Source organism: Molothrus aeneus, chromosome 1, assembly GCF_037042795.1.
Source record: "Molothrus aeneus isolate 106 chromosome 1, BPBGC_Maene_1.0, whole genome shotgun sequence".
Taxonomy (NCBI): Eukaryota; Metazoa; Chordata; class Aves; order Passeriformes; family Icteridae; genus Molothrus; species Molothrus aeneus.
The window spans coordinates 63,306,238-63,329,543 of record NC_089646.1 but is presented as its reverse complement, the minus strand read 5'-3'; the positions used below and the strand labels follow the sequence as shown (position 1 = coordinate 63,329,543).

Below are 23,306 nucleotides of genomic sequence, written 5' to 3'. Positions count from 1 at the left end.
GGAGAGCTTCACAGCAAAGTGAAATAAAGTTGATACCAACCTCATAACAGCATTGTATCATGTTGTGTAGCTGTAAAAGTATTTTTTAGCTGACTAACTCTCAGAAGTTACCGTAGTGCATAAGTGCTTGTCGAAGGCTTGTCCAGCACAAGCAGACCACGACAAGGTACCTGTACTTTCAGGCTGTTCTGAAGAGACCATATTATCCTCATATAATCTCTGAAGAGACAATAAATATTATCATTTATTTCCTCTCCATACCACTCAGCCATCCAGCTTGTGTTTACTGAAGAGTCCACAGTGCCATCAACGTCAGCTTACACAGAACTTGAAGTGAGCTCATTTTTGCAAGTGCTGTCACTGTTTAAATGCTGGAAAGTTGTTATTTCACGTACATTGATGAGGGTAAGCATGTGCTTCATATCCGGTCTGGTTTTTTGGTAATTGGGAGACATACTCTCTTTTCTTAGACATGTCTAAAAGAGAAAACACAAAGGAAAGCTTAAAACTGAGAATTCCTATGAAAGACAATTAAAAAAAAAACTTTTGAAGGTGTTCCTTTTTCTCTTTGCTAACCCTAGCTCATTACACCTTTCCCATTTGTTTGTCACTGGAAGCACCCAGTACCAATAAAAGCTGCTGTTTCTTGCTAAATCAATTAACTTTGTAGTACAAAAGCCTCAGTCAAAAAAGAAAATTTATATTTCATTCACATTTTCATCTCAACAGGCCTTGCATCAAGCTATTTCAAGTGCCTTTCCACCTGCCTTCAACGCAAGCAAGTGCCTGAAATATTTTCATCAAATTGTCAAAGTAAAGCTCCAGTCCTGCCAATTCACGAGTTCTAAAGTGAATATTGAGTTTAGTGGAGATAAGGCACAATCTTCACTAAAGAGGACAAGGCAACCTGTAAGAACTTAACAGGCATTTTAAATAATGAACCTCACTTGTGAGATCAGGTCAACATTAAATTTTGATGAAAGCTAGGTTGATATCTGAGACGGGGCCTCACCCAAAAGTAAGATACACGTAATTCCACCAGAGCGATTATCTTCACTACACAGCTCTGCTTTTTATAACTGCACCACCAAAACTGGGACTGTTTTTTTTTTGTAAGGGGAGGAGAGATTTCTGTAGAGATCTGAAATTCTTTCAGGACACCGAGAAGAATGTGAGGCATCTGTCTCTTCTGAGTGATATCCTTGCTTTCATGCTTCCATCCTAACAAATTCCTACAAGATTTGTCTCATCAAACTTTCGTCTGAATGGCACAAATTACTGGCAGAATTGTCAATCTAAAAAAGAGACAGGCATAAATTTAATTGCTCCCTGAAGATACATGGAAAGCTACATTTAGCACAGCTAATTAGATACACTCTGATCAACAGTTATGATTCATCTGCTGAGGAGCAAAACAAGGAGGCAAGTATGAAACAGGCAGCAAAAGTTAAATCTGACCTCCCAAAATGCTGGGGCTGGTTCTGGTTTGGTTTTTATTACAAATGCAGCCAGTGATGCACTGTACTGGTACCCAAGATTCCTGCTACCTCTGAGCCAGGTGACTTCACTGCCACTGCACCCAAAGCATAGTTTTTCTTCTGTGGATTGAGCTTCCCAAGAACCTCCTCTCCCTTCCTTTCCCAGAACTACCACCCAGCAGGAAAGGTATGGATAAACTCCCCAATGAGATTTTTCGCCATGTATTTTAAAAATGTCTGTTCAACAAGAAAGATGCGACTTCACAAAAATGCTCATCTGAAATGGGGTTGACACCAATTTACCAGTGTGGAAACTGAGGCAAAAAGTTGGTGGACTTGGACATGTCCATCATGCCACCACAGGAAGTAATTCCACAGGTGGGGAAGGGCTCCCAGAGGTCTGTGCCTCCATCTTGGACAAATGCTGTTCCCAGGTACTAAACCAGAAGACCTATTGCCATGCCCTTAAACTGATAAGTAGTTTACACAGAGTAACTGGAAGCAGAAATGAGCAGTGAGAGTGCAGGAAAATAGCTGATAGTTTGAGTTTAAACAGAGTTAGATAAGAGTGCAGTTCGCTCTCTTTGGAACTCTATCCTTGTGTACCTGAGTTTAATCATAAATTAAGTATGGACACCAAATTCAGACCAGCTGTGCTTAAGCAGTGCTAGCAGAGAAAATGAGTAGGGGTATTTTGGTTGGTATTGTTGCTTTGCTTATGAGAAAGAGAATTACTTACACAGGTAAAGAAGATGAGCAGCAAGTAAAAAATCCCAAGGCAAGTCAGCATGAAGAGCTCGCCTTTGTATTTTTTTAGTTTGTCCTCTTCTATTCCAGGGCAACCTAAAATGTAAAGCAATATGGGTTATATTGATCTGGTGTTTGTAAAATATTTTAAAACTGCTACCTTGCTGACATGGAGCATGGGACAGTCAAAGTTCTGCACTGTACCTGTTACTTTTAATGTGACTGTGCTGCTCAGGTTGCGTTCTCCGTTCTGCTCCCCCAGAGTGCACTTGTACGTCCCACTGCTTCGGCCGGTCACATTTCTGATCCTCAGTGAAAAGGAGGTGTCATTGGAGAGCTCCAAGGACCCCCCAGCTTCTTGAGGAAAATGAGATTCCATATCAAGGACTTCCCATGCTATTCCTTCACTGTTTCCAGCCATCTGGAAAACACAAATATATTTCTCTTCTTGAGCAACAGTGTCATCCTCAGTTTTAGGGTAAAGAAAATTTTAAAGACGGCTTATGGCTGAAAATGCAGAGCCTGAGGAGAGGCAGGAGGGAGCACAAGAACAAATCCATTTAATATGTTCATGCTTGCAATCCAACAGTATATGGGGTTTTGCTTAAATGGACTCTATAAATAGGAATTACAGAACTATTCTGTAATAACTTCTTAAGCTGCCTCACCTGTGTGGAAACCCAGGGCACCAGGAATATTTCTCTGTCTGCTCTGGGGTGGCCTGAGCCCCAGGGGAGCACTGACTTTGACCCTCATTCATGGAGAAAGTTTCCTAGACTTCAAGATAAACTAGAATCCCCAAAAGTGTGAAATAGATTATAGAGAGTAGTGTAGGTGTATCACTTGGTGAGAAATTTAGGTTTTGGGATTTTTAGTATGTTGTGGATGGAAGCAAGATGGAGAGCACAGGGTGTCGTCCTGAGTTTCTCCTTCATGCTTCTTCTTCCTTCCTTTTCATGGGTTTGGGTGGCATTTTGTAATTGAGCAGAAAAGTCCACATTGCAGGCTCTTTGGGATCAGTTATTGGGTTAAAAGGGAAAATAATCTAGGTGTCAATTCTTAATTGGATAGTTTAGTCTTAAAAGACCTTGTGACAAGAGTCTGTTAGCCATTTTGTGCCTTGCTAATGAAAAGCTGCCAAACTCACAGTAATGAGACTGTTTTACTGATAAGAAATAATAAACACTGAGTCCGAACACTAATTACTGTCTCAAGTGCCTTCAATCCAGACCCAGAAAAACCAGCGACTGGTACCCCCTCACACATGGACAGCAACATGACAGATGGCAGGGGTAGAGTTTGCTCTCAGTGGGCCCATGCAGAGGCCCCAGAGGAGTTCAGACCAAGAGACACAGTCCATGGGGATGGAGCAGAGGCAAGAGACAGAGACCAGAGCAGAGCAAGAGACAGCCCTACCCAGGTGCTTAGCGGTGGCCCTGGGGACCAGAGGTGCTCAGGAGAGCATGGCAGCAGGCAGGTAGGCTCCACTGCTGCCTGTGCCTGCCCTGCCAGCACACCTTCTGCCGTGCAGTGGTGACAATTAAACCTGCTCACCCAGCAAGTGTGCCACTGCACGAGGGCTCTGCCAAGCACTGGCATCCTCCCAGTGGCTCCGCAGCCCAGAGTTCTCTGTGGGAATGCAGCCCTGGAAACTGCACTTTCCTGTGCCAGTTTCTATGTAGCTGACCCCTGAAACCATCCTGCCTCTCTGGAGGAATGGAGGTTTCCCCCCCCCCCCACTTCCCTCCCTTCCTCTCATGACGGGAACCAAGGAACAAAAAATTGCTTTGACTCCTTCAGATTGTGTGAAGGTCACAAGCAGGTTCTCATGCACTTGGGGAGCATTTGTATGTTGAATTTCTTAATTGTAACCAGAAGAGCTACATTCGTTGGTGTTGCTGAGAGGCTGCTGGAGGAATGAAGTGTATTCCCAGAACAGTTCGTACTGCAGGGCGATAGGATGCACTGAAAATGACAATTGGCTGGGAACCACAAAGAAGAGAGAAATCACTAAGTTGATTTGAAAGGTGGAAGAAGGGTTTGAATTAGCCTGTGTCCATTCTTATTCATCCAAGTTGCTCCCTGGGATTTGAGGCAGCATGCCCTCCATAAAGGCTTCCCAAGTAATGAATTCAATCTTTCTGTGGACCAGCAGAGCTAGAGCCAGCTCATAAGTCCAAGGCTCAGCATTTCAGCCAAATGTATAACTAATGTAAGCCAAGGCTTTTTATTATTATTATTTTATTTTAATAGACACATTTTTGGGTCATATGTTGGTGCTTACTTTCTATCAGCACAGCTACTGCATCGGGGTATAACAGTTACACTGTAAGTTATTAAAATTAACACAACTTTCTCATACTGAGGCTAGGAGTATCTGGTTTCCCTTTCATGTGTTTGCAGGAGGAAAGCACACTCGAGAGTCTGGAGAGAAGCAAGGGTCTGATACTCCCTTCAACATTGCTATTTTTGTAGCCTAAATGGTGTAAAACAAGCTGCAAATTGGGGAACTTTTCAGGAACTGAGGAATGAGACTAAAGCACAAAATTTCCTTAATTGTAAAGATTCTTTCTCAGAAAGGTTTTGGGGTTTTCAGTGCATCAACTGAAACACAGAGCAGTAATTTCCTGGGGCTTTCCACACTTTACCCAGAAAGAGGGAAGAATCTTCCCCTTAATCCCCTAGTAAATTTACCCCAGCTTCTCTTTCTTACTACACTCCACCCTAAGCAGCTACAAGACAAGCAGTATGTATGGTGCTTTTCAGGCCCCAGGGATTCCCTGTGCTACAGGGATTTAGGTATTTTCAGGCCTTGCACATTGTCAGAGATGTGGCCAGAGGAATTCCAATACCCAGGCTGGCCTCAGCTCTGGTTACAACTAGGTCAATAGCAGCTAAGTGGATATAGTTGACCTCCCTCAGATCTAATTTTTGCCACTCTCCCTTCCCTTACCACCCCCTTCCTCAGTGAAATTTAAAACTGCCCACAGGGCAATAAAGGGAACCAGCCTGGCTACCCTTTGCATTGCCCTAAATTGCAGATAGGAGGTCTGAGCTACACACAAAAAATTAGATTTGTTTAGGGATTTTTGGTTTTGTTTCTTCCTTTCATTTACTGGCAGCATATATAATTGGTGTCTTGGGTGGTAAATGGTGGTGTGATTCTTGTGGTTGAGATCTGGGAATGAGAAAACACTTTGATCTTTCTGTATGCAATTGCAATCAGCACTGCTCCTAAAGGGTAGAACTCAATTAAGTCCATGCATCCCATGCCTGACCCTGCACTTATGCCAAGTGAGATTTTGGGTAAATGACTGAAGTTCCCTATTTCATGGGAACAGTGAGGGATAGGATTGATTATTGCCTCCAAAGCCTCCAAGGTGCTTGGCTGCTGTTGCAAGCACAATGATGGTGTCCCTGCAGACAAGACTGTCAGAATTTTGCCTTAGACGTGCTCTGTGTAAGGCAAAGCAGTGTCATGAAACTGCACTAACAACATGCTTTTCCCCAAAACAAGAAGAAAAAGTTACTTTGTGGCCTCATCTGGCTCCCTCACTTGCTGAGAAACCACTGGTGACCCACATGGGCGTTGTGAACCTTGAGTTCTTGAGTTTGGGGAGGAGGAGGAGGAGGAAGGGGTCATGTGTGGGTTTAGCTCAGGGTTTGCACGCCTTTCTTCCTCCATTAAATCTCCTCTTTACTGAAGGGCGAGGGCAGGAGGCAAGGCAGTCTGCAGGCGTGCTGTGTGCCCAGCAGCATCCCAACATTTTTTAGGCTGCAGAGACATCTGGTGGCATTTTTCCAGCCTCTGCAGGCAGTGCATCCACCCCTACTCAGAGCTCACAGCAACCTTTTCTCTGATGCCTGAACCAAGACTTTTTCCACAGCAATCTTATCTCCTGTTATCTTTATAGAAAAAAAAAACAAAACAAAACAAAACAAAACGCCCCCTCCCTTTTTAAATTCTCTACATAGCGAGTAAACATCTGAGCAAATTTGCAGAGTGCATCCTCATATCCCAGCTGTATAAAAGGAAGTCCATGAGATGTTCAGTAAGGTCATTGTTCTGCCTCTTGCTCTATTCAAGATAACCTCTTTCCCACCCCAAACCTAATTAAAATTACAAAAATGCCACTTTGCTCGCCACCTCCTGTGAATTACTTGGCAGACTCTCTCACTGGACAGATAATTTTGCTGCTCAAGCTTCTATGATAAACCAGCTCTAATTCATGCCAAGTGTCCTCCAGGTGATACCACAGCCCAAGGTAAATGCTGGGGGTTTTACCTAATTAATTCCACACAAGCTTAGCAGGATCAAAGCAAGCACTGCCGGAGACAGCAATCCACTTGTGTAGGGACCATCCTTTTCTTTAATCAGCGAAAAGAAATCTTTTCTTCTCACGTTTCATTTGTGTTTCATGTCCCTTACACCTCACTGCTGAGCAAACTGCAGCATGCCAGCTTCCCCTGCTCCCCACCTCCAAATGGAGGAGAAAAGGAGCATATTCCTGCTCCCATGTTTACTGCTAATGTCTTTACCAACATTCAAAAGGCAAATGATGACTTGTGTGGGGACAGGTAGAAAATTCTACTAAATCAATCTTCACAAAACGGGCCTTGTTAGCATGCAATCTGCTGGGAGTTAATTCCCCTAGAATTTTCCTGGTGAACATGGACTTGGTGGCATAATTCTGCTTATCTGCATAAAACTAGCCATTAAGAAAATGAAAAAAAAAAAGCAGAAATGTGAGTTTATATTTAATGTCATATATAACTGTCCTTCAGCAACGTCTGTGGCAGACTTTCAGAAATCACATGGCAGAATATCTTCAGCAGATGCTGAAGTGAGGTGATCCTTAGCCTCTGTTCAGTCCCTGCTGAGACACACCCTGGAATGCTGGGTTCAGTGCTGGGCTCACAGGGCAAGACAGATCCAAGGGAGTCCAGTGAAGGGGCACAAAGATGGATAATATCTTGGAGAACCTGACATGAGCAGAAGGTGGAAGAGATAGTTCAGCCTGGAAGAGACCAGGCTCAGGATCATCTTATCAGTATTGATTTAACCTGATTAACAGAGGGCTAGAGAAACTGAAGGCAGACTCTTCTCAGTGGCCTTCAGAGACAAGAAAAGAGGTAATGGGCACGAGCTGAAATTAGGAAATTCCTCTTAAGCAAAAGAAAACCCCTTTTTACTGTAGGGGTGGTTGAACACTGGAATGGGCTGCCCAGAGAGGGTGTGGAATTTCCACCCTTTGAGATACGCAGGACTAAACTGGACACAGCCTTGAGGACACAGCTCTAGTTGTCAGGTTTTAGTGAGTTTAATTGAAAATTATTCTAGTTCTCTAAATCTTGGAAACACGTGGTCTAAAGGGGTTGTGATTTGCCCACAGATGTTCTCTAATCAATTGACTGAATCCTATTAAGTTTCTCCTAGCCTGGAGCTTTTTGGTAAGAACAGTGGATATTGAATTGGGATATATTTGATTGAAAATACAGCTGAGCTGATATATTTCTGTTCTCTGACTGTATGAATTATGAGAAATAGGTAGAATGATTGGGCCCCCAAAATTTAAGTGCTCTTCAGCAAATGTTTCTTTTTCAGAGAACAAAAAACAAGGTGGCAGAATGAGGAGGAGCATTTTGCTCAGTTCTAGCTGGCTAGGTTTTAGCTATTGTTTTGAAAACTGCTTCAGCATTATATGGCAGTACCCTAAAAATGGCAATTCACCCCTGCTGTAATGCTTGCACCCAATTAATCAATTAATATTTATCATGAACATGCGTAAGTGAGCAGTTCTCACACTAACTCATTCTCTGCTCTCATTAAATAACTTTTCTCATCAAACTTTTCCCACACTAAAGTGGTACACTGTCTTCCAGGTAAATCAAAGTGCCAATATAAACCACTTTTCCCGTAAAGAAAACTTTTATTTCAGCAAAAATTTTTGAGTTCCAAAACTGATGTCAGTTTAAAGGTGGAATATATTAACATCAGATTATTTTTGGTAAGGGTGAGATAATTGCAAAAATGTTTTTGTTTAAAATCATACCAGGCATAATGGCCAAGTTGAAATTTCTGACTGTTATAGAGAGCTAGAAATCTACATAAGGCCAGAAGGAATTTATTTTCTGAAGCAAAATATATGGAATTCTGGCAATGCCCAATAGCCAACATATAATGAAACACAACTGAGCTGAAACTGCTTAATAGGTGTGTTTTTCAACACAAAAAAAAATGCTTCCACATTTGATTAGTGCTAATGGTGCATCCATATGGTTCCTATACAATGTCATGTAGAGATACCAAAGTTAAATTTGAAAATAACAGACATAAATTGTGGGCACATGTGAGTGAAGTCTGAGTGTTCTGTGCTGTAAAAAAAGGGGGGGAGCAGGGGGGAGATGAGGAAAGAAAATCCAAAACCCAACCCCAAAACAACAGTGAAGGAACTATCTGTGACACATGAGCCAGCTGGAAAAGCCCTTTGACTCACTCACATAGACTAAACAACTAAACTATTGTTTAGTTGATTTGGCTTGGTTTGATTTTTTTTTTTAGCTAAGGGCATCCAGCCTTAGCTCATGCCAGACAAAAGCATTGTTTTGGTCATGAAATCATTTCAGCTGGTCCCTTCCTGTCTAAATCATTAACGTGATGAAGCTACTTGGGGATGAATACATGTCTGAGAAGCACTGGACTGCATTTCTCTGCATAGGTTAGAAATCCGGCTGAAGCAATTTAGCAAATATTTATCTAAGCTAATATATCACAGCTATGCTCTTTTAGCAAAAGTAGTTTCCTTTGAAGGAAGGTGCAGTCAATATTATATGTCTAAACTGTTTATTCTTATTTCGTAATATGACTTCCTCCTCTTATTCTGCCACAATTTTATATTTTTCAAGGAAGTGCAATAAAGTTGACAGATTTCTCTCCACTGAAGCACAGCTTTCTTTCCTTGTCCTCAAGACTTATTTTAGATTAAGATTCTTCTGGCTTTCACATGAAGAAAATAGTGTAATATCTACTGGGACTTCATTTGTGTGTGTTTAAACTTGATTTTCAAACTGGATATAAAGTGATAATTATGAGGATCTGTGAAGTGGTTCTCATTTTCAGTGTACTTCACAAAGAGAAACTGTTCAGCGTTCAATACCCTACAAGGCAGAAAGGTAAGTAAAGTTTCATTACTCAGATTCTTGTCTAGTAGGTGGGCTGTAGAGATTCAAACCAGCACTTCCATAGACAATTCCCAGTGCTTAGGCTAAAAAGACCTAGTTTTCAGTCCTCAGCTGGCAAACTTCCACACTGCTCATATATGGGTTTATGACTTGCAGGTTGCCCAGCACTCCTAATACACATACCACACTTTAAGACTATCATAATTATGTATTCTTTTCCATGGCCTCATACTGAATGGAAGGAGAGCTGCACCAGGCTGGAAGAGGACTTGGTGCTCTACCTTCTCCCCAGTGTGTTCAGCCAGCCTACTTCATATATTTTTAAGTAAAAATCATTTTGTCTGAGCTGACTGACTGTGGTCCTGATTCTGCACAGATCTACTTACACAGGTGACTTCCTGCATGAGGATAATTAGCTACAATAATCCTTGATGCACAGGAGGTCAAACACATCCATGCCTTTTTTTTGCAGTATGAGACATTAGCAAAAGCAAAGGAATAGAATGGAAACCTTTTTTTACACCCAGTTGGATTTTGACATCAGAATATTAACGCCATTATAAAATTACTTCTCTATACAGCAAATACTTTTAAAATACAACCTTTTTTTTTTTAACAGATTGTAACAAACTGGCCCTTATTTGGTCTGAGCACACAGAGGTGCCCGTGGGAGGGAGTGGTTTGCTCACAGAACATTCACCCTGGGCAAACAGCTGCACAAGCAGCACCATAACATTGCCACCATCATTTTTTTAAAGCAGCAGAAGCAAAGGTTAATTGCTTGCATTTACTTCACAGTTCAAAGTGACCTCATACAAAAGATTTCACCTAACAGCTGCTTGAACTTTACAGCTTGAAATTTCATACAATTTGTTGGAATTACCTTTTAATTAGTCCTTTGGGGTTATATGTGGTGTTTATTGATTAATCCTTCAGTAGTTGTTTTTAAATAACAGAGTAATTACCTGTGTTGGGTAGCCCAGCCTCACTCCACCATTCCCTCACCCTCCTTTGCAGTGTTGAGTGGGGACAACAGCACAGAGCCAAAGTGTAGAGAGGGGAGGAGAAAGATCTTCAAGCTGCTGCCTATTTAGCTAACCCCATAAGTAGAGGTATTTCTTGTTCAGCACAACACACAGAGCCTAGATTGCTTTTCCCCATGGAGAGTCAGGCTTTTTAGATTTGGAGCTCTGCTTTTCCTAATATGGCTGCAACTGTGGCTTGGGCTGGCGTCACCGCCTGCCTGTCGCTACTTCCCACCTCTCTCATGGATAAGCAAACAGAAGACTGCCATCCACAGATGGTTGGTGCCATCAGCCCCTGAGGACTGTGGCAAGAGCTGACAATAGCCAGACTTTTGCTACTGGTTGTGTCAGCAGAGAAAATAAGTGTGAGGTTCTGTCATGCTGGACACTGGAAAACCAGTCTTTTCCTGAGCCAAGCAGCTGAAGCAGGAAGAGCAAGGAGACCATGGAGGGAGTGAGGATTATAGGGACAGGGCAGGGGACATGCAGTGGCAGTCTAGACTGTGACAGCATGACAGATGCAAGGGAAAGCAGCACCAGAGAGGGCCCCCACAAAAGGCATCATCAAATACCACCCTCCTGTGCATGTGCAGTCATTTTGTGCCCAGGTGGAACTGCAAAGAGCTACAAGGCAACACAGAATTGGGTTTATAGGCTTTCCTTATACTTCTTCATCAGGGAATGGCTTTTGGCTGCTGTCTGCTGCTTGGCCCTCCCAGCTCCCACTGAACTTGGAGAAGCACATGCTTCTGGAGTATCCCCACACTTCAGCCTGTTTTTGTTTTTGTTGACTTCCAACACTGCTATGAGGGAGACTATTCTGGGGTCCCATCAGCCTCTCTGTTTATTCCTCCTGACCCCCTACGACTTCTCAACTCTTCCAGGTCCACCAGACGGCATGGTTTGCCTTCCATGAGCTCTCCGCCCTTCCCAGATACTGGGAGAAAGGGAGCCTTCAATAATTTGCACATATCTGGTTGGAAAATATAGATCCTTATCCAGTTTTTGAGGCAGAAAACAAAAAAGAATAAGCTGATTCATATTCCAAATCCCATAGTAAAATTCAAGCAAAAGCATTATTCTCTCCTCTCTGTTTACCACCTGCGCTTTGTTCAACAGTTTGGAAAAAGATGCTGCACTTGGTGGGTTGGCAGTCAGATGTTCCCAACAGCTCTTGTGAGGTGGAGTTGTCTGTAGGCAGATGCTCACTGTTGTACCAGCAATGAAAATCAGATGCATTGCAAGTTTCAACCTCGGAAGCTGTATCTAATGGCAAACACTGTTTGTTGGTAACTGTAGGAAATGAGTATCTGACCGAACTGCTAAGAAGCCAAGGCTGTGGCTTCAGGTTCCGGCAGAGATAAATTAACGGTTTTCAACACCCATAAATAAGTTTTTTTTCCTCTTCTCTTCCATTGCTCTACTATCACATGGGAAAGTAATTCAGCTCTGTAACCCACAAAATGTTTATTCACAGTTTGATTTTTCCACTATTATAACAATCAAGAGAGTTGACATAACAGGTAAGAAGTGGACCACCAGGAGTGGCCCATGATAAGCAGCAGGAGCGTATGGCTGGGAGTGGGGAATGGAGGAGAACAAAACCTTCCTTTTTTCCCCCATCAATTTGGCTCACACCATAAGCTGAAGCTCTGCACTGAGGTGCAGATTTACAGTGCCGTACAGTCAACAGCTGCCTGTTCCACCACTGGGCAATTCTACCTCTCTTAGAAATTTCATCTTGATAATGTTGAGTGGGACGTTTCTACCCATTAGCTGATTGATTCCTGTAACCCCTCCTGTACACAGCAGGGCTCTCCTGCTCTGGAGAGAGAAACTCTGAATCAGAGCAGCCAAGATGCAATTTTTACTTCATGACTGCAAAGAGATAACTCGGAATTTCTAGCTCTCCATCTGCCTTCTGCTCACACCCTGCCCTCATGCCCACCCCACTAGTCAAATCTTCCTAAAGAATAGCAAGTACTTTTTCAGTTCTTCTATTTCAAAGAAAAAATCATCTCCTGTTTTCAGGGGATTAAACAAGAGCAACATCATTGATGTTGCGAGGCTTAAATACCATTTTTTTGCTTTGAAGAAAATCCTGGAAGACTCCTCTTTGGAGTAGTATTTGGCAGGTTGTACATGGGGCATCACCTGAGTTTTGATCCACAGAAGCCAGCAATAATTAGATAGAAAGCAGGCCAAGAGCAATTCAGGGAATCATGCTCAAATAGCCTATCTCCAATGACACAGAAAAGGCCTGTTCCCATGGTCAGCTCAAAGATTTGCAGTGCTGCCTTCTCTCTGCTGCACTAATGGGAGGATTCCTCTGCAGAAAACAACTCATTTTGTACAAGACAAGCCAGTATCAGGTAGGAAAGCAAAGCAGACTGCTCAAATAACTTAGACTTTTTTCTTACTTTATACCAAGACACTGTCTGGTAGGAGATTGAGGAGTCCTGAAGAGCTTTACAGGGCAGCACCACGTCCTCAGCACACCTCACAGCAACATCTGGGATCATCACAGAAGTCCCACGGATCAAGCACCAAACTGCAAAGCACAGGTACACATCACCTTTAAAAGAGATTGCTTACACAATCCTTCCTGCCTTCCTTCCCAAAACATCTCCCCACAAAACAAACATGAAAGACCAGAAGGAAAATTGCAGGACTGCCCACTTACCGTTGCACAGGATGATGAGCAGAGCACAGACTCCCAAAGACATGGCTTTTATGCTTCAGATGACAGAGCAGCAACAGCGTGCCTCTCTGCAGGATGGACTGTGAGATCAGAGTGAAGCTGGGACTGCTTCTGGAGTGATATTTCTGAAGGCAGACTGGGGAATCCCCCAGACTTATCTTGAGGATTTCGTCATAGGGAAAATCCCTACATGTATGAACCAAGGCTCCTCCCCTTAAATCTGTGAGGTCACTCCCATTTCTGCAAACACTTGCAGTGATAGAAACTCATCTCCCTTTTTTCACCTTTTTCTCCCCCTCTGTACTGATCTGAACAGAGTTAGGTTTGACTGAGGGGCGCTGTGGGTTGGTGTGAAGGCCATCAAAACCAGCACTCAATGAATCTCTCTTGAGTGACAAAATGTCAGGGGAAAGGGCTTGCCGGCCCAAAATCCCCTCTCAGCCTTCTCTCTGCAGTTCTAACAGCACAGTGTCAGTGCAAAGGTTGACCTTACGATGTGACATTTCTGAAATCACATTTAAGACCTCAGGTCACAGCACCACAGAAACACTTTGACTTGGGGCTAAGGGCGAAACAGGAATTATCAGCATGGCTGAGCCAAACAAACTGTGTTTCAGTAGAGCTACACATTTAACTCTGCAGGCAGGCACACATGAGGTAGAACATTATCTCTTCTTAGCATATTTTCTCATTTTCTAGGCAAAAAAAGGCATTTTGAGTGACATAACTTTACAAATTATATGCTGGAAAATTTCATCTTGGAAATAGTCAAGGCAGCTCCCAGAAGAGGAACCAACCATTTGGACATCCCCTCTAGATATCTGGAGGGGGAGGGGAAATCCTTTCCCTGTGATCTGTGAGAGCTGTTTACCCCTTGAGAATTCTTGAGGAAGTCCAAGGTCGATTACAGAAGCATTTACAAATCCTGAAACTGAAAGTTGCTGATGTTATTTTTGGAAAATGCTTGTGGCTGCTGTCTTTAGGCTACTGAGATCATGATGGAGAGAAGCTGTTTAGGAGAGGGGGGGTTAAGATTTGATGGGTGGAGAATGTATGGTCAGCTCCTTTTGAAAACCAAGGTTCTTTTGAAAGCCACTCCAGTCTGGGCATCCTAAATCCGAATCACCTCTAGAAACCTTTGTGAGGACAAGTCAGTTTGACAAGTCCTCACCATGCTAAAGTCCTACTCAGAGTCCTACTCAAATGAGTGAATGCTGTGGGTGGGTAACACTTTTGGAAATTCCAGTCTGGTTCTGTGAAGAAAGTCAAACAGCAATTTCACTGGGGGCCTCACTGTTGAAATAGCCCACTTATTTTTAAAGCTTTTTGCTTCTATCTTCATTGACCATAATGGTAAATATAACAGGCTCTAAGCTTTATTTTTCTCTTTAAGTTTTCTGGTTTCAATGACCAGGACCTCAATCAATTACTGAGAAAGTACAAGTGAAATATAAAACCCAGTGGACCTCTTGAGAGTGAGAGAAAATCACTTTTTCCTGTGTGAAATAATAGAGCCCTTGAGAAGATAGAAAGGGGGGGGGGGAGTCTGCTGAAGGAAATCTTAGAGAGAAGAGGGCTCCAGTTAATATATTTCACATCTGTTCTTCGCTAAAATGATGACTTTTCTGCCCCCACGAGTCAGTCACACATCAAGCCCATCTCCAAGAAGGGCACTCAGCTTTCACCCAAGGGCCTCTTTCTGTGAGTCCTGCAGAGCTACGTGTTTACCCTTCATAAACCCATCAAGAGCCACAACCTTTCTCTGTCTCCCTTTTCATCATGAGGAAACCTCCATGAGCAAACCACAGCAAGCTCCTGTCCCTGCTGTGGGTCAGTCCTTCCCCTGGTGGCCTGGCCAGCAGCAGCCAGGGTGGCTGTGGCAAGCCTGAGCCTGGAGTCACAAGTTTGCCCACAGGGAAGTGCAATGAAGGTAAGTGTAAAGGACCAGGCTGCAGCACTGGGAAATGTACATGCCACACACACACTTACCAAGAAGATGTTGAACAACATTCTTCCTCAGTTAGTTAAAATACTGGACTCTTAAAAACACATGGGTTTTCCCTCCAGGACAGGCATAACTTCAAGCAAAACAGCCCTTTTCCTCCAGAAGTATTTGCAAGCTCAGCTGCTGTTCCAGGGCACACTGCGTGAAGCAGGAGAGCAAGATATAAAAAACAAAAGCTGAAACTCCCTTTGCTAGGGAAGGAGAAATAATTTGGTTTCTAAATTTTCCCTGGCAGGGATTTTTTTCTTTAGGGAAATTTTGAACTGGGCTGTACTTTCCATCCTAACTTTTAATATTCTTTCTATGGTTTCAAAGATCAAGTCTATTGTCTCCAGAGCCTTGAACTTGCTTTGAGTTTCACTGAGCAGTGGAAGCAATGGGAGCTCTGTGGCATGGGTCCGGGTGTGGGAGTGAAGAGGTAGTGATTGCCTGTCAGCCTTCTCCACGAGAAACACATCTACATCTTTGAGGGTCCTCAGCAACTGCAGGAGCTGTGCAGTTACATGAATAAGTGGAAGTTTATCATGAAATGCTCTGTTCTGTTGGCCTAGTGAGACCTGCCTTTGTGCAGGGTGTCCTGTTGCCTTTTGCTCTCCTCCCCTGGCCTGCAGCACTCACCACAGCAGCGCTGAGCCCTTGATCTCACTGAGGAAGGAGCAGCATCTGCTCTGCTGAGTGCAGAGCTGCATACGTGATGACTGACATTAGCAAGCAGTGTGTAAAACTGCTGCCTTCTGCCCACCTTTCCCTTAGCAAGGGCGCTCATTTGGATCCTCATCTTTGACCCAGCTGCTGATTTTCGTGAATTTCATAGACACTTAATTCTCTTTGAGCCTCGATCCCTCTGTCAGTTTGATAGAAAGCAGGTTCAGAACATACTGGCTGATAGACAGCCAGATGGTATGATCACAGAAATTTCATTCTCTGTGGGAAATGAGGCTATAAGCACAAGGATGTGGGATGGATTCATAGGATAAGGTTAAAAAGTCAAGACTGTATATTTTTTTTCACTGTTGATAGAGCCTTGGAAATGCTGTTCATGGACTCGTATCCTGTTTCCTCAAACCAGGTAGGTACTACATCCCTCATCCCTAGTGGAGCAGAGTTTTCCTGATTTCTCACTCCAGTGTGTGCAAAATATTCTCACTCCAGGCTGCAAAATATACAAGAATGCTTATTTCATGTGTTTTCTCCCGGGTGCTTCATCAGGAAGCACAGCATTTAAGAAAACCCAGAACCTTAGGTCTCTACAAGGAATACAGAGCTCTCCACAATGAAGGTTTAAAGGTTAAGACAAAGGTGTCAAAACAGCATTTAGCATTTTTCTCAAGGCACAGATTTTTCTGTATTTAGGATATGATTATCAAATATCATTTGTTCCACCTCATTTAAGCTCCTGCTGTGAATAAGGTCCATCCACGTGCTTCATGTCTGTTGTAAAGTCTCTGGTGAAGAGGGTTGTTTATTATTATTAATCTCCTGTGCAGCAATAAAAATTGTCTGCTTCAGTTCAGCTAGCAAAACTGGAAGCCTTTTGCTATATGTTTTAGCAGACAACTGTTTTTTAAATAATATACTGTGTGAAACATTGCAATGTCAGCTATGGAACAGTGACAGAAGAATCCACAGCCACAAAAGCAGAGCAGGCATGTATTTTTAGGGGTCCAGCAGAGCTGCAGCCACAGCATGTATTTTCCTGTCATGCCTTGATCTTGATGCTGCCCACACCAGCAAGTAAAAGCAACTGAGACTTCCCAGGCTGCAGTTAATGAGAGGTATGTAGATTACTCACAAACTGGAGTGAGGAAAGTTTAAGGACAAGTTCTCTTCTCTGCCCCTTTATGGCAGATGTTGGGTCAGGGACTGCCTTTGCTATTTAAACAGTAATGATCCAGCAATATTGAGAAACCAAAACACTGGAACTGTGACCTGGTGGGGAGAACAGAGCTTTGTACTACAGACTGTCTGCTGCTGCCAGCTCAATAAATAACACCCAATTAATTATACACAAACAGGCAGTCCTCTGAAATGCCTGGACTTTGGAGTGAGCCATTTGAGATGTGCCAGCCCTGTTTGTCAAAGTAGGAATTAAGCATACTCAAGTAGAAATTGAAGTGCGACCGAAGGAACAGATCCAAAATGGAGGCATCCAAAATCAGAAACCTCTTTAAATAGTGTTGACCTGGGATCTTAGGAATTGCGTTTAGGCAAGAAGGGAGCAAGAGATTATCACAAGTCTATACACGAGACTGTAAGAATGAGGATAAGGCTATACTTAAGCTGCACCTAGTCCAGCATCTTTGCTGTTTGCAGCAGCAGGCAGTGAGCTGTCAGGTAGCCAAGCAGCCCAAGGTGCTGTATTCAAACTTCAGTATCCACTGGAGATACACATTGAAATCTCATTTTTAACAGGGCCCTGGATCCTCTTTTTTCATCAGTTTGATAGATGGTGCTTGTCTCACCAGGCCTGGGGACATCTTGCAGAGAAATCTTTGCAGATTTCAGTGTACTCTTCATTGCTTGCCCTACATGTGGGGTCATCCCTGCTGTCTTCACCAGAAGGTAAAGAGCAGATTATTGCTCCTGACATTTCTACTCAGTTGTCTCCATATAGTCCCTGCATTGTAGAGGTTCTCCTTGGATCTTGCATCTCCTTGCTACACCCAGCTGGGCATTGTTTTACTAGAGGCTTAAGTTCAGCATGTCTGCCCCTAAATCATGCTGTGGAAATGTTTACTCCTCCTGGAGCTCCTCTCTATTCTCTTGCCTGTACAACTTCCCTAGACACATTCTATGGGACCTCTTACACTGGAAGAAGTTAGGGATCCCAGTAGGTCACCTTGTACTCCTAGCTAATTCCATGGCCCACAGGGAATGCAAGTCAGGAGCTACTCCTGGGAGCAGCCTGTGCTGACAGCAAGCCTTACAGGATGCCCTGACCATTGTGTGCCATCCAGGGACCCAGCCATGTGCACACACCAACTGTGCCAAGCTGTGGCCCCTCTCCTGGCATCTTCCAGACTTCTTGTTTGGTTTTTTTTTAATACCTTCCTCATCTGTGGTCCCTCTGAGTCATGGGATTTCCTGATCAGCTTCCCCCACCATCCCCAGCAGAAGAAAGAGGAAGCCTCGTGAAGAGTGCTGGTGACCATGGTGCCTATATCCATTCCCTTTTCCTCTGAAGTCTGCCCACACAGCATCAGTGAAAACTGTCTGCTGGCTCCTCGGATGCTTTCAGGGTGGAGTGCATCCTCCTCTGGTTCCCTGTCTGTACATTCCTGACCTTTTGACATTGATTAGCCTTTCTTCCTTCCTTTGCTGTCTCTCATGATCATTTGGCTTTCTCCAGGCTTTTTGAAGAGCATGAGATGAGTGCAGACATGGGCTGACACCTCAACAGAATTCTCATCTAGTCTGAAACGAGTTAAGGCAACTCTCCCCTACTATGTGTAAAACTTTGTGCCTTCACCAAATTGTCTACTCACCATATGCCCTCTTTTTCAGTTCATTTATAAATAGGTTAAACAGCAGGAGCCCTAGAACAAAACCCCCTCAAGCATCACTAGAGACCTCCCTCAAATGTGGATGATGGCCATTTACCCTCCTTTTTTAATAGTTTATTCACATGAAGGCTTCTTCTGTTGTCCCATGATACCTTAATTTCTTTCAGACTCCTTACTGATGGACCTTTATATCTTCAGAAATTGTTGCTGGGTTTCTATATGGATGACCTTGTTGTGGTTTTCATTTAACTTGCCAGAGTTTATGATCCTTTCTATTTTCTGTTCTTGGACACAACTTCTATTTTGTGAAGAAAGTCTTCTGCTTCTAATAAATTCCTTTATCCTGCTGTTAACTGTGTCAGCTTTACTTTTCCAAAGTCTTTGTCCATACACAGAGGAGAGAAAAAATATATTCCTACACACTCTGTTTAAATAGCCACCAGGCAAACTTTTTAGTCTTTAGGCATCCATTTTAGCTTATTTTAAACAAAATTCCTTGTTCTTACATAATTCTATTGCAGTCTGGGCTTTTTTTTTGTTTTGTTTTGTTCCCTAAGTATGTTGAGCAGGGGCATTTTGAACCAGGTTCAGCATGTTGCTCCAAGCTAATATAAAAGTGCCTTATTTTGTATGCCCTTTCATGCAGAAACAATATTTTCATTTTATGCAGCATCAATCCCCTGTGTGACATTTATCCAATATACAAGTAGGAAATTGATACCTGCCGCTATGGTTGCATTTCTTGCTTTGTCAGCAACTCCAATCTCTCTCAGCATGTAATAGATACAGACATTTGATTTAATGCTAATATGATATGGCATATTTCTGACTTAGGCCAGAAATGTCAGGCTATATAGGTTTTGAGCCACTTGTAAACAAAATTAGCATGTTACTTTGATTTGGCACAAAGGTTTCTCTAATATATGTTACCACTTCTCTGCTGCTTCTGCCTCCTCTGTGTCTATTTTTATGCTTTGTATCCCAATTCTAAAGCATCTGATCAACTGTCTTCTTCCCATCCAGTTTCTGTTTAAAGTCATCTTGTTTGTTAGACCTCTAGCTTTCATAAAAAATGCATATTTGCTTTTTCTTTTGCTATACTATGAGATTCTTCTTGTTTGGTTATTCTTTGTTCTCCCTTTTAAAATTTCACCAAATTATTGTTATTCAGCAGAGCATAAAGTTTTCCTGACTACCTGCTCTGAATATGTGCCATCCTGTATCATGTTTTAGCACTTGCCAGCTTCTCGCTTCCTTCACTCTAAAAAAAATCTCCTAATATCTTTTTAGGTGTCACCACTGGTTTTATTTTAGTTTACCTGAATCTGATTCATGCATAATGAAAGTTTTCCCTTTTTCTAACAAGTTCAAATCCTTTGTCTTCAGCTGGTTCGTAGCCAGGCATTGACAGCTTGTCTCTGGTTCTCCCAGTTCAGCTCTGCTCATGGTATTGGAGGCATTTCAGATGAAGCTACTATGGAACTCCTGGCCTCCAGATTACCATCTGACTGCACCCATTTTGCCCCCAAAACTGTCTCCTTCCTTCTTGAGGCCTTTGCTCCATACACTGTGTCTGGAGATTTTCTCAAGCCTCCTCCAAAAGCCTGTGCAGATTTTGCACATCATCCAGCAAGCACGTATTACATCCAGCAGCCTAATCACCATACAGTTCTTTTTGGTATCACAAAACCACATGGATGTATGCCTGACAGAGCATCACGGGTCATCTACTACTGTGTCTTCCTCAAAACTCACTGCAAAAGTGAATGTGGCCTCAAGACATGAGATAATTTCTGTCCCTCCCCCTCTGCCACTCACAGAGCCTTTCCCCACTTCAGCAGTTTGGGATCAGCTTGGAGATAGGTCTGTTGAGTGATGATCCCAAAGAGATTGTCAGTGCATCTGTGTGTTACCCTGAAATCTTGTAGTTCAGGTGTCATGGCCCAAAGGACCGGGATGTTGGGCTAATTGCACTGGATGCACATTGCCTTGCCTATGCACAGAAATGATTCACAGTGGTCAGTGGAGCAAACTGAGAATTCCTTGCCCAATCATTCTGTAAACAGCCATTGCTGATTCACATTAGAAGGGGTCTGATGGGTTCTGTACCCAGCTCCAGGCACAGATCCCTGAGGGAGGAGCCATTCAAATGCCTAAACAAAGGGGACAGGCAAAACTCCTCCTCTGGCAGATCTCCTTTTATGTCACCCAGCACCACTGATCTGGACTTGCTCTGATCCCATGGTGAGTCTTTAGTTTCTCTCTTATTCCTTGTCACTGACATCCAGAGAGGCAGAAGTGGAAGGGATATTGGAATATACTGCTACATTGCTTTGCCCTCTGGTACATTTTGGATCTTCATTTTTTTAGGACATTCCTACAAATACTTTCATTCAACTGCCCTTGGCAGAGGCATTCCAAAGGAGTCAGAAATGGTGACTTGGAAACAAGGGATCTTATAAACACTGCTGTGGTTGAATTCCATGAACATGTTCATTCCTTTTGGTTACATTTGTTCTGTATACTGACAGTTGCTCCTTCATTCTGTTTTAGCTTTCAAAGAAAAGATCTACTGCCTGAGAGCTCCACACTCATGAAAGAAAACAAGACCCAGCAAAATGGAGAGCAGCAACACCCAACAAAGACTGTGAAGCACCATGTGTGTAGTTGCCACTGGAACAGCAGCTTTGTGGGAGGTAGCCTAGAATGGAGTGTAGCTTGCCTGGAGGGGAGGGACAAGGACATCTAGACAAGGGAGCACACTCACGAGAGTTCCCATAAAGTCTCTGGGAACCACTTTCTTCAAAATAGTAGGACACTTTTCCAGACATTCAGCTCCTACAGACTCCCTCATTCCTTCAGCCTAGGCTCTGCTCACAAGCTGTCATCAGCAAAACTTTTGCAACCCTGCTGATGCACAGAAGGAATGGAAAGGGGAACCACTGTTTCTTGAGGGGGAGGCTGAGGAAACAGGTGACGACGTGTCGTGGGAGGATGAGCAGTGAGAAATGGAGAAATGAAAAATGGAAAGTTTTCACTAGAGCTGTGACAAGTGCAACTCCTGTAATAGAACTAGATGGCAGAGTGGGCAGAGATAACCTGACGGCCTTTTAGAAGAGGAAGGAGTGACAAATGTGTGAAGATAGCAAAGTGACCTATGTCCTGGGAGCCCTGACTCTCAGGCTCCGGGGGTTCATGCTGAGGTGATTTAAGAAGCTCCCAATCCAAGTTGTTCACCCATTACCATATGTTTTTGCCCTGTCACTGACTTGTCACAAATAGTGATGTGCCCACACATAGGCACCAGACGGATATATTGACATAACTGAGGTGTCTGTGGCTAATTCAGTTTACTAGGAGGTGGACTGTGGTGGCCAAGACATCTTCTTCTTGATCCCTATAAGGTTTAGTTGAAGAGGTGACCCAAGATACCAGAGTCTAACCAGACAAGCACCAAAAGTGGCCAAGAGATCACCAGGACAGCCTTGACACCAATTTATCCAATTTTCTTGTCTTTACACATCCTTCTCTCTGCTTTTCACTAACTCCTTTGTTGCCCCCTAGCTTGCAGAAGGCATTGGAGAAGGTTTCCAGAAGCCCTGTAAGCTTGTCCTTGTGGTGTCTCCTTTCCTCTAGGGAGCTGAATGCCAGACTGAGTGGTACAGGTGAGAAGTGATCCTGTGGCATGGTTCAGAGAAGAGCACTGGTAGTTTTATAGAGTAGCCATCAGGGTGCAACAAGGGGTGGGTAAGGAGAAATCCCAGGGTGGCAGCAGCAGGGTAACCTGAGGAGAGGCAGCCCCAGCCCGGGTCCCAGGCATCCAGCATCTCCATGGGGATGGAAATGGGCCTGTGGCCAGGCAGGGCAGAGCTGTGGGGAGACTGGAGGCTGGGTCTGCTGTGACATTTCTGGGGCAGAGATTCACAGTTTAGGATCCTGGTCCCTGGTCATGGTGGGGTAGAGCCCTAGAGGAGTTGAAATGGGGTCCTGGCCCCTGGTCAGAGTTGGGGGAGCCCAGGGCAGTTGGAGCACAAGCAGGGCTGGTGGTGCCCTTGGGATCCTGACAATGTCATTGGCCAAGTCTGAGACTTTTGATCATCTCTGCTCGTATTAAGGAACTGGAGAAAAAAGTACTCCAGCAAATGAGTTGCAAAACTAAGCTTAATTCCTGTAATCAAATTCCTCGTTGTTACCATGGCCATGTTCTCTGAATATCCACGGAGCAAATGACAACTGCAGAGCATAAAAAGATGCCAGCCTTACACCTGGTGCCAGCTTTGGACTGCTTCTGGAAATTTGCTTTTCCTCTGACTACAGCAATCCCTTCACATGCTAAGAGGAGCAGCTAATAAATGGCAAATAGTCCCAGGAGAATCACAACTAATGGCTGCTGCTCAGGGAGATAATCACCCATTTAATAAAGGGTGAGCTTCTACCTCTGCACTTCATGGGGAGCATTAATGCATTCTTTTCCCCTCCTTAGCCACTTATTTCCACAAAACTGGTAGGAACTTGATATTTTTGAAATCACTCTTCCTCTATTAATGTTAGCTGAAATTGCCCAATGGATTCAGAAGTTATTAGGAATAGCTAGTTGTTAGTATGAGTGTTGACAGAGACATACACAAAGCATTATCCTATTAAGAAAGCACTTGAGTTTATAAA

At 43.5% G+C, this 23,306-nt stretch overlaps 1 protein-coding gene across 1 annotated transcript; it reads right to left on the bottom strand.

The window, feature by feature from the left end:
* Window positions 1-317: 317 nt before the first annotated feature.
* CD83 (CD83 molecule) lies at window positions 318-13,202 on the bottom strand. The gene is made up of 5 exons (XM_066545150.1): window positions 13,116-13,202; window positions 12,853-12,983; window positions 2,430-2,646; window positions 2,218-2,321; window positions 318-476 (listed from the first exon to the last, which is right to left on the bottom strand). The coding sequence occupies exons 1-5, from the start codon at window positions 13,156-13,158 to the stop codon at window positions 318-320; spliced, it is 654 nt and encodes a 217-aa protein (XP_066401247.1). The 5' UTR covers window positions 13,159-13,202.
* Between the last annotated feature and the right edge of the window lie 10,104 nt (window positions 13,203-23,306).

Coding starts and splice junctions, on each gene's coding strand:
- CD83 (XM_066545150.1), bottom strand. CDS start 13,158: ATGTCTTTGGGAGTCTGTGCTCTGCTCATCATCCTGTGCAACG. Junction 2,322..2,429: donor AGTCACATTAAAAGTAACAG/GTACAGTGCAGA, acceptor TTTACATTTTAG/GTTGCCCTGGAATAGAAGAG. Junction 477..2,217: donor TGCTCATCTTCTTTACCTGT/GTAAGTAATTCT, acceptor TTTCTCTTTTAG/ACATGTCTAAGAAAAGAGAG.